The 12113-nt window shown below is 38.3% G+C and overlaps 1 protein-coding gene across 3 annotated transcripts in view; it reads left to right on the forward strand.

Moving 5' to 3' along the window:
- Window positions 1-12113, forward strand: part of BRCC3 (BRCA1/BRCA2-containing complex subunit 3) — a 51478-nt gene that overhangs the window by 9952 nt on the left and 29413 nt on the right. For all 3 annotated transcript variants that reach the window (XM_019716069.3, XM_019716070.3, XM_019716071.3), the window contains 2 exons: window positions 2992-3079; window positions 11976-12064. In XM_019716069.3, coding sequence (XP_019571628.1) covers window positions 2992-3079; window positions 11976-12064 — 177 coding nt within the window. The remainder of the gene's footprint in view (window positions 1-2991; window positions 3080-11975; window positions 12065-12113) is intronic.

A 12113-nucleotide genomic window follows, 5' to 3' on the forward strand; every position in this document is an offset into this window, starting at 1 on the left:
TTTATTGTCCTTTTGGATTAAGTTAATCTTGTCAATTATAAAGTAACTTTTGAAAACAAGTAGTACATATACATAATGTAAACTTTAAAAGGAACAAAAGAACACACAAAATAAGAATTTTTCTCCAACCTCTGTGCCCCAAATGCCCCACCGTCCTTCCCTGCACATAACCAGTGTTATTAGGTTTTCATGCATCCTGACAGGTGAATTCTGTGCATATGGAAACATTTTCTTTTTTAGAAGTATTAATACATACTGCATTTCACAAATGTATGTATGTATCTGTAGGATCAATTCCCAGAGGTGAAATTGCTGGGGCAAAGGTTACATGTATTATTAATATTAATAATAACTATACCTGTTTTACCGGCTTATCCTCTGGTAATGTCCAAGAGTGTCTCTTTCCCTGCACACTCACAAACATTGTGTATCATCGAAGTTTTGTTTCTGTTTTTGTGCTACCAGGTCCTGGTAGATCAAAGTTTGTGATTGTTGCCAATCTGATCGGCAAAGCATTGTATCTTATTGCTTGCCATTTTAATTAGCATTTTTCTTATTATGTGGAAATTCGATCAGCTTTTAATTTTTGAGTCATTTGCATTTTTCTCTGAATCTTCTGGTTATTTCCTTTGCTCATTTTTTGTGTTGATTTGGAGATATTTTTCTTAATAATTTATAGGCACTCCATATGTTAAGAAAATTAGCTCTTGGTGATAAGGATAGTGATTTTTCTCAGCTTATTCATGGTGTGTATGTGCCTTTTCCCATCAAATTGTTGTTTTTGCATTTTTATATAATCAGATATATCAGTGTCTTTTTATGGTGCATACCTTTTTTTAAACTCTTTATTTTGAAATCATTGTAGATTCATTGGTAGTTGCAGAAATAGTATAGAAAGTTCCCTGTACCCCTTACCCAGTTTCCCCTGAAGGTTACATCTTACATAATGTACAGTACAATATGGAAACCAGGACAGTGACATTGATACAATGTATGTTGTTCTGTGCCATTTTGTCACATGTGTAGATATGTGTAACCACCACAGCAGTCACCATAAAGTTCTCCCTCATGACCTCCTATGTAGTGACACCCACCCCAGCCCCTGGCAGGTACTAATCTGTTCTCCATCTCCATAATGTCATTTCAAGAATGTTTGATAAATGCAATCCTATGGTATGTGATCTTTAAGATTGGCTTTTTTCACTCTGCCCCTCCCCCTATTCCTACCTTTGGCTCCACTAATCTGTTCTCCATCTCATTAAGGATTGGATTCCCCTGCTTCTTTGCATGCCTGGTAATTTTAGATTGGATGCCAGACATGATTTTCCCTGGGGGCTGGATATCTTTGTAGGCCTCAACACATGTTTTGAGCTTTGTCCTGGATGCTGGAAATAGTCAGATCCTTTAGAGTCTGGCTCTGAAGATTTGTTGCGTGGGCCCTTTCATTGTAGGAGTTATTTTTCTTTCCCACACGACTGAGGCAAGACCCTTCCTTCTGAGTGTCCTGCCCAATGCCTCTCAAATTGTGAGGTTTACTATTCTGGCCGGTGGGGACAGCCACTAGTCCCTGTCCTGCTTGAGCCCTGGGCGTTGTCCCCTTTCATCCTTGCGGGTGGTCCTTCCCCCGGCCTCGCGTGCTTTCCTCACACGCCTGTGCTGGTCAGTGGTCTGCAGAATTCTCCAGCGGGACCATCCGCGGGGGTGCAGGGTCCTCTCCCTCTGCTGTTCTCTTCTCTCTGGTCTTCCACCCTGCAATTCCAGCTACTAGACTGTCCAGTCCATCTCCTAAATGCAGGTTGCTGGCTGGGCTCCACCGTAATTCCCCTGCCTGCTCTGTGTCCTGGCAATTCTCTCAAGGGCTCACGTTGTTTGTTTTCCATCGATTGGCCTTCCTATTTCTTACATATTATCCAGTTTATTTATTTGTTTCAGGCAGGAAGGTAAGTCCAGTCCCTGTTACTCCATCATAGCTAGAAGCAGAAAGCCCATTCATTGGGATTTAAATCAACAAACAAACCCAAACTTTGCCAAAATAAAATTCCCAGAACGTAGTTGTATGAAAGATGTTTATTACTGTGATTATATAGTATAACTTCAAAGTGAAACTAGGCCATTCCCAAAATGGATGGACACGCTGTTGTATGTTATGCACTGTGGCACGGCAGTGCCAGTCTGGTGAGCATTTCCTGGGTGCCAGGCATGAAGCGAAACACCTTGTGTGGATTATCTCATTTACTCCTCACTGCCGTCTGAGCTGGAAATCCTCCGTCTGCGGCTGAAGAAATGGGTTTAGAGAAGTTAAGTGGCTTCTCTTGGCATTTGAAAATAACACAGTACTTAAAAGTATTCTTTCTCAGACTGGGTTGTATAGATGTTGTGTTTTGTGTATAGACTGTTGTGTTTTGATATAATTTGCAGAAAACGAACTGAGTTCTTACTTAAAGTTAGAGCCTCAGAGTTACAGGAAATTTTATTTCTAGAATAAAGGAAGACAGTGTTCCTTTGGGGGATATTTCTAGACAAATGGGGAGACTAAACCCAGGGGTCTTTGTTCATTGGGTTCTGAAACCACTCTCATTGCTATTGCTGACACTGGTGGCCTGCCAGAGAGAAATCAAATGAATTTTGAAAGTCTTGTATTTCTTTTTCAAAAACGGGAATAGGATGGAACTAGAGAGAATGGAAAAGTACTCAAATTAATTAAGTGATTTAGAAGTTTTTTCAGATAGCACAGTGAGAAGCATTTGAGTGCTGAAACAGCTAAATTGGATTAAGAGGATGTAACTATATATAATCACGGAAACTGAATGGTTTCCATTTAAAAAAAGAAACCCCTTTTTTTTAAATGGGAAGTCTGGTATCAACCTTATTTCATTCTTTTATTGACATTAAATTGTAACAGGTTTCTTTTAAACTTGAAGATACTTTCTGAGCCCTTATTAGCATCACAGATTTTGTTCCCACAAGTTGAAAATACCTTGACAGACACACAGGTTGGCTGAACTCACAGGTCGCCCCATGAGAGTTGTGGGCTGGTATCACTCCCACCCTCATATAACTGTTTGGCCTTCACATGTTGGTAAGTATTATGGGGTTGCAATATTTATTGTTCTTAGAATTCAATATAATTTTCCTTCTCCATTACATGGGCTATATGGTTATTTTAAACCAAAATTTAACTATCCTTAAACAGGTGTTCTTATTTTTATTTTGCTATATTTTAAAAGTAATATTGATTGTTTTTAATAGAAAATTTCACTACTCCATTTTGACTATTCAGGAAATCAAGATTAGCTAAGGCCTTATAATTGGCTGATATAAAAAAAACTAACTAAAAATTGCTGATTGTTGAATGCTACTGTCCAATACACTCTCACTGGTGGGAAGGGTGATAGTTACAAAACTGATGTTTACATTTCTGTTTGACACCCATTCCATCCTAGCTCTTGGGGCTCTCAACCTACTTCTGTCCCTCTAATAATGTTACAAAATTGTGTTCTCTCTTTTTATCTTTACCCCTTTTCCTGAATCATGGTCATTTTTTTGTCTCTACCTGACTCTCCTGAAGGAAGTAGAACAACTTTACTTGGCCAAAGTGAAATAACATTTTTGAGTGTTTAAGTATGTGCTAATGATTTCTGACTGTTTTCTCCTCTAACCTTGCTGGTAGCCTGTCAGTTAGAAATCTCCCCCCATTGTACTAAGGAGTAAACAGAGGCTCACAGTGGTAACTAAGCGACAGAGCGGAGGTTTGAATCCAGGTCTGTCTCCCAAGTCTCTGTTCTTTCCACTGTGATGTTCTAGCTTGAGTCATAGAGGCTTAATTGATCGCAAATTCTATATTCATCTGTGCTGTGACATAAATGCCAAAGAATCAACAGCAGTGCAGTGTCAGACTTTAATAATAGATGAGTGGTCCTGTATCGAGCAACGATCCTCAGTGTAGGAAGGGACACTTCTCAGAATCATATCTAGAGCTTCTGTAAAATGGACCTGCCCTAAATTCATCTTTCCCAAGCCGGACCTACTGTAGCAGCCTCTGGGAGCAGGTCCTAGGTGGGAATACAGTGAAAAAGCTCAAGGAATTCTGGTGCAGAGCCCCAATAAAATACTGATTTAGAATAAGGGAGATAAGGGATTTACTCTGTTTCTCACTGACAGAAATTGACCCCTGACCCGCTGTAACATAATATTGGCATGCCTAAGATATCCTGTATTAACAAAAATAATGTATTATCAAAATAGTTTCTTCAATGGAAAAGAAAAAGCTTGAAGCTAGAACGTGCAATAGCAATTGAGGTGTTTTTAACTTTTATCTTGGTATAATTTGAGTTAAAGTTGATAAAATAGTCAAAGAATTCCTGAATACTCTTTCCCTAGATTTGCCAGATGTTAACATTTTGCAACATTTGCTGTGTCATCCTCTCTGTATACATGTGTATGTGTATATGTATGTGTGTGTGTAATTTTTCCTGAAATATTTGAAAGTAAGTTGCAGACAATATTCTCCTTTATCTCTAAATACTCTTCAGTGTCAATTTCCTAAAACAATGCTGTTCTCTTATATAACTACAGGGCATTTATCAGAATTGAGAAATTAACATTGATATAATACTATTATTTAAATTACTGCCCTTATTCATATCCTTTAATTGGCTTACTAATGTCCCAATAAAGGTGGTTTTTGTAGCTATAAATGTATTCCTGTAAAACCTTAATATCACTGAATAAATTCAGTGTTTGATTGTACCTAACTTTTACTCAATAATAGTAGTTATTTTTTTTCCTGCCCCCATCGACACTAAAATGGGATTGGCCTCAAATTTCTCCTATGATAGTTCCAACAGCCAGAAAGAAATAAGTACCAACCACTAATGAAAGAAAGCTTGGAGTGTATACTCCTGAACAATTATTGTCACTACTGTAATAAGTTAGAATGGAAAAAATTTGAAATTTTGTGGTAAGAAAAGAAACTCCCTAAGAAGTTGGGGGGGGACACATTATTAATCTCTGAAGTGGAACACCCAGAAAGTGTTTAGAATTCAGAGAATGATTGAATTTTCCTCTCAGGGGCAGAAGATCCACGCCGTTAACCAAGAACCTGGGAGGCATTTGTAATGTAGCAGTAAGAGCAGTCAGGAAAAGAAGGATACTGCAGAATATAACTGAAAAAAAAATCAACTAAATTATGAAACAATAAAGGAGCCAAAAGAATAATTCAGCACAAGATAGATTTGGAGACTGGAACATTGAGATCTTACCTGGAAATAATAATACTTAATGGGGTAAGCAAAAGGAACAAATAACAGCAAATGTAATAAAGCCTACTCTCAAAGACACTTCTAAGAGTGTACATTTTTTAAACTGCGAATAGAAAGTTCAGAGAGGTATCTAACCCCTACCACGAGGGTTGGGAACACCAGCTTTGGATTGTGTTAGGAAACGAGTCTGTGTTAGAATCTCGTTTCAGTTACTTACTAGTTGAGAAGATCTTTTAACATCTCTGTGTCACCGTTTGCTCTGTGACACAAATGGAGAACATATTATCAGTCTCAGAGTTGTTCAGAACAGTACATGAAATCATGGATATGGCATTTGTCCCATGCTTATCACAATACCAAAGACAAATATCAAAGCATGTATTCGTACAACTCTTGACACACACAGAGAGTATGATTAAATGTCTGATGGTGAATGGTAGACAACATTCGAAGGATTAACAAGAATACGTCAGGTCTCGACTGACATCAAAATATTTGTGGTAATAAAACTATGGGTAAAAATGAAGAAAAATAACCTCCCAACGAAGCTGGTGTTCACAATAGACTGCTGTGATACAACTCATCTCCAAACAGTTGTTCAAGAATTGGGTCAAAGAGCCCCTGTATTAGCAAGCCTTGGGGAAAAGAAAGTGAATAAAAACAGGTTGATTTAAAGTATGTACAGTAAATATGTTTAATAGGAAAAGAATTCTAAGCTATGTTAAAGAATGACAAGTGAGTAGGAGTGAGATTTTTTTTTCCATTACAGAAAAGGTAGGGAGGGAGAGGGATGTGACCGTGGCGTGTGTGTAACACATTTTAATGCTTTTTATGATAAGGTAGTTAGTAGAATTAGGTTAAGTTTCGGTGGTTAAATAAGATAGTGTTCTAAACATTTTTTAAAGAGTATTACATAAATGATTATTCAACAAATTTATTGGGTACCTGTCTGGAATAATACAATCCTGATTTCTGCTGGCTTAGACCTTAGGATTTTGTGGGGAAGAAAAAGAAAGCAGTAAGGGTTGTTACTGCAGTGTAACAGCAGTAAAGAAAAAGTAGAACATTTGTACCACCAAATTTAAACAGGGTAAACACCTGTAAAAGTAAAAGCCTCGGGATTAAGAAATAAACACAGTAATATGTCATTAAAGACAAGCCACAAACCTAAAGGCTTGAACAAAAAATAATGGGCTAGGTTAAGCTACATGGAGAAAATAAAGGTAGCAGTTAACATGATTAGCAAAAGGGCAAGTGAGAGGAGCTAGGTCATTCTCTAATAAAAGGCACAGTAAATAATGCAACTAACAATGTTACATTATGTTTCCTATCATAGCAATAAAATGTACAATGGACAAAGTTTCCCATGTAAAGAATGGAGACGAAACTGTAGTTGAAGTAGAAAAGCTGGATAATTCCAGAGCACTCTCGGAATTGTCTTCATTCCTTCAAGAGTATAAAAGTGAATGAATGTTTCAACTTTGGGTCGGAGTTTGCAAAAGCAAGGGTGATGTAGGTCAAGCACACACCCTGAGACTTTAAAACTTGATTTAAAAAGACAATCAGACTTATAGAAAAATTGTAAGAATAGCATAAAGAAACAGGTTCTACAATTGTTAACCTTTTGCTAAATTTGCTTTATCATTTTCTGTCTGTATCCCTCCAACACACACACACTATTTGACGGTAACTTATTTCTCAAGAACAAGGATGTTGGCATCCATAACCACCATGCAGTTCCTAAAATCAGGAAACTTGATACTGATATCATCCTATTATGTAATCTGTAGAAGTTTTTTCAAATTTTGCCAGTTATCCCAATTCTGTCCTTCATAGCAATTTTTCCTTTGCATTCCGGGACCCAATCTGAGATCATGCATGGCATTTAGCCTCTTGTCATGTTAGTTTCAGTCTGGGCTTTTTCTCATTCCCAAAGTTCTGAACTCCCCACTTTCTCCTTCACTTTCAGCAGATAACACTTTTCCTACTTTAATAGAAGAAACGGGTATTGAGAAAGGAATTTTCACCATCCTCTTTAATCACCTACGTATCACTGTGCACATCTTCTCCTATTCCCGCCTCTTACAATAGAAAACGTGTTCTTTCTCTTTGCTAATACCCATCCGTCCACTCACGCTCTCAGTTTTTGCCTCCCATGTTCTCAAAGCCTTACCCTCTTCATTATGTGTCTCTCTCCTACATCTGTATCCCTTTCTGCTGTACTGGATTCTTCCCATCACTTATTTGTTCCTTCAACAAATAAGTTTGAGTGTCTGCTATGTGTCTTGCCATCTTCAAGGTACTGGGAATAAAGCAGTGACAGAGAGAAAGGTCTCTATCTTCATGGAGCTTTCAAACATGCTCAGGCCTCACATGTTGAAGCAAATAAAACAACACTTTTCACAGTCCCACTTCCCCTTCAGGTGTGTATTACCTTTCCCCTCACCTTCACAGCCAAACTCAAAGAAGTATCTACACTTACACTTTCTCACCATTCACCCACACCCCTCACCCCACCCTAGTCTGGCTTCTAGCCCATCACTATTGAAGTGGGTCTTGCTGAAGTCATCAGTGAAATCCATGTTGAAAATCTAGTGGACATTTCAAGACTCCATCTTATGTAGCATTTGGCAACTACTCTCTTCTTGAAACACTTCCCAAGTAATCATGAAGAGTGTATGTAGGTATTAACAGAAGAAACTAAGCTGAGGCTCAGTGTTGAAATACGTTGTCCAAACCAGATGGCTAAGTAAGTGGTGGAGTCAGTATCTGTGCTGAGGTTTGTATGAATTGGGCCTAGACATTGTACAATGTCTTGCTTTTGACTGATTAAGTGGGGATAATGCTATATATGGAAACAGGAAATGGAGGAAGCATAGGTTTGGTGATGGGGAAAGAGATGGTTGAGTGACAGCATACCCACACAATGCACTCTCCCGAATTTTCCATGTATACAGGTATGGTTTGCAAAAGAAAAAGGGAAGTGATTTGAATAGTGCGGGATGCTGCATAAATCGCAAGAGACTTGACACTATTTTTGAATTACTCTTCCATCTACTTTATTGTCGTCGTAAGTGCGTATTAAAAGGAGAAATGTGTTGTGGCTGTGTTCCTCATTTGTAAGATCTGCTCAGTTCTTTCACAGAAAGTGAGGTCATTGGCACTGCTATAAACAGGGATATCATAGTTAATTTATCATCAGGGTTGGTGGGGCGAATCAGCTTCCCATTTGACAATATGGGCTGCAACTTTAATGAAGCAGTTTTGTACAGCCAGTCATTTTAACAAATTACATTTTCCAAAACAAGCATTCTGTTCTAGACGTTGCACATTCAATACTCCTTCGAATCATTATGAACAATTTTTTGATATTACGTTTGTAATGCTCTTCTTGGCAAACAGACTTATGTGGAAATGCTATTAGGACAAGGGATAGACTAAGTGAAGGCTAAACTAAACTGTCATTGTTATGTGATGGCGATCTCAGGGCTTGTATTCTTAAAAGCCCTTGTGTATATTGTCTCCCATTGTTTTAAAATTCTTTATTAACAACTGGGGCCTGTAGTTGCTGTTTCAGGAAAAATTTTAGTCAAGAGTAAATGAAAGAATATGGTGTTTAGACTATTCTGCTTTCACACCAGGAAATGGGAGGTGTAATTTTGTTGTCCCTTGAGACCATTTTGTTGCCCTCCACTTCTAAATGTGAACATCTCTCAGAATGTGTCTCTGGTGTTTACAAACAATATTTTTCATATCATGTGGCCCCTGAATGCCAACGAACTACTTCCTATGGTACGCAACTGAAGAAATAGCGATCTGTTCTCAGGCTGAAAGGAAAACTGGACAGCACAGTACCAGACGTCCTCTTGGGTAGCACTAATTTAGACTAAACTGTATCTTATGGATTTGGCACTTAGGAGGTGATTTCGAAGTAATTAAGTTATCTGAGGAAAAATATGTAAAGCAGGGTAAGGGGCAAAGGGAGTGCCTGTGGGATGGGGATGGGGTTAACATTTTAAAATGATTAGGTCTCATGGAGAAGGTAATAGTTTAGCGAAAACCTGAAGGAAATGAGACAGTTGGTCATGTAACTGTCTGGGGGAAGAGTGTTCCCAGGCAGAGGAACAGCCAGTGCAAAGGCCCTGAGGGGGAGTATGCCGGGAATGTATGAGAAAAATCAAGGAGGCAGGCCAATGTGCCTGGAGCTGAGTGATGAAGGGGGAGAGTGATAGGAAATGAAGACAGGGAGGTAATGAGGGTACCGGAAGATCTGTCATCGGCCATTGTAAGCCACTGTGGATTCTTTTACTCGTAAGTGAGATTGGGAGCCATTGTAGAGTTCTCAGCAAAGGCATGACATGATCTGGCTTAAATTTTCAAAGGATCACTGGATACTGGGGTGAGAAGAGACTCTAGGGTGATGGCAGGCTGTTGCAGTGATCCAAGGTAGAAGTGATGGTGGCTTTGTTGAATCATGGTAGTAGCTGAGGAGGCAGTAAGAAGTGATCTAATAATGGTTACGTTTTGAAGATAGAACTAACGATTTGCTGATGAGTTAGGTGTAGGGTCTGAGAGAAAGAGCGGAGTCAAAAATGTGTTCCAGTTTTTGAACACCTGGAAGGATAGAATTGCTGTTGATTAAGATGAGGAAGCGTTGGGAGGTTGTAGATTTTGTGGGGGAAATCAAGTGTGTGGTTTTGGACATGTTGAGTTGCAAGTGTTTGTTAGGCTTTGGTCCGTAAGCTGTCTGTGGTCGATGGGATAAGGGGCTTAATACTAAACATAAATCATCTCTGACACTAAGCACATAGTTTAGCTCAGCTTACATTTTTTTCTTAATTCTTTTGCTGCATTCATTGATTTCAAGTTTTTTTGAAATGTGTCAAAAATCCACAAAAGCCAAAAAGTTCATATTTTGACTATTTTATGCATTTAATAATCATTTGAGCTGCTTCATATATAAATGACATTATTTCATGTCTAAAAATTTCAGATATATTCATTGGGGTTTATCCTACTGTCGTGGCAAAAGGGTTAAGACTTTATCAATGAAGGAAGCAGTGCTTTAATTTGCTTTCCAGCTCAAGCTCTTATCTCCTTGTGAACAGGTAACAAATAGTTTGCGGACCTGCTACTCCGTAGCACTGTATTAAGACAACCGAGTCAAAGTGTCAGGTAGACAATTGGATATACGAAAGTGGGAAGATGGGAAGGATCTAGCAGACGAAACTGGAAAAGATCAGCCAGGAAGTTAAGAGAACAGATGGGAAGAGTGGGAGTGTGAAGCAAAGTGAAGACAGTGTTTCTAGTAAGGAGCAATCAGGTCAACTGAGGATCAGGACTAGATCATTGGTGATTTTAACAAAAGTAGTTTGAGTGGGATGATATGGACATAAGACTCAGCAATTCTTCAACAATGGTCGTGGATGGAATGGAATGGAACTCATGCTTATGAAGGACCTTCGATGTGCTAGGCACTGTGCTAAAAAATCTTGCAATTTTAAAAATACGAAACCCTGTGAGAGTAGGGATGATGTTTATCCTAATTTAACTGATGAGGAAATAGGCTTAGAGGTATTAAAATTTTTTACCAAGGTCGTACTCACAGTACGGAGACCATTTATACAGTGCTATATATTTCAGCAACAATTTTAGCCAGTATTTCCTTCATATTCATTTCCAGGTCCTGTTTGGTCTTCCTTGTTACTTAGGAAGATATCGTAAGAAGTCCCAATCCAGATCAAAAGGTATAAATGCAAAGGTTTCAGAACAAATTGGAAATGAAGTGGGCGTAAGTCCCTGGACCAAACCATGCTCTGTAGTGTTTTGTTGTAATAGGTACCTGATCTTTCATATCCTTCATAAACAATGGTCTGAAGACTTCAGATCTTTAAAATTAGCCTCTATTCAGTTTTTGGTAGTCTTTGAACTAAACCTTTCCAGTGTTGTTATTTGGTGCCTGTTTATGATTTCCTTTTCAAAAATCATATACCGAGGTTTTGTTTACTCCCTTGAATATTGAATTTTTTAAAAATTTATTGGAGTGATAATTGTTAGTAAAGTTACATAGATTTCAGGTGTACAATTCTGTATTACATCATCTATAAATCCCATTGTGTGTTCACCACCCAGAGTCAGTTCTCCTTCCATCACCATATATTTGATCCCCCTTACCCTCATCTCCCACCCCCACCCCCCGTACTCTGAATGTTGAATTTAATTCTTTCGCAATCACTTCTAAACAGTGGTTTCCTCTGTAATAGTTCTACAGTTCCATTGTTTAGTATCAAGTCTAACATACTCATTTCCCTAGAAGCTGTCCATCAAAAGGTTTACTCTAGGAAGTCTTTTTTGTCTCTTCCAATGCCTTGTGTTTTCTTTGAGTGCTCTGGAAGACATTATCAAGTTTTGGGGGGCTAACTGAAGTTTTCCATTTTTCTCTTTCTATGCTACGTTTCATAGCAGGGCTAGTCTTGGGCTAGGCAGCCTAGAGTTATTAATACATTTTCTTATTTAATTGCAGACTTCCTGTAGTATTTCTCTATCCTAGTGAAATATTTATACTTTGACAATCATTTTATCCTTAGGATATATCCCTTTTCTGCCTATGAAATCTGAATCCTGGGAGGATTGTATACCATTATTATCTTTCAATCTTCATGTCTGTGAGATACAGTTTATTGACAACAGATTTTTATTTTTGTTTATTTGCAGATGTTCGCACACAAGCCATGTACCAGATGATGGATCAAGGCTTTGTAGGACTTATTTTTTCCTGTTTCATAGAAGATAAAAACACAAAGGTATTGTGTGTGTGTCTACCAATGTGTATGTGTGTCTACCAATGTGTGT

The sequence above is a fragment of the Rhinolophus sinicus genome, chromosome 18 (assembly GCF_057876585.1).
Source record: "Rhinolophus sinicus isolate RSI-liver-muscle chromosome 18, RSI-T2T, whole genome shotgun sequence".
Lineage (NCBI taxonomy): Eukaryota > Metazoa > Chordata > Mammalia > Chiroptera > Rhinolophidae > Rhinolophus > Rhinolophus sinicus.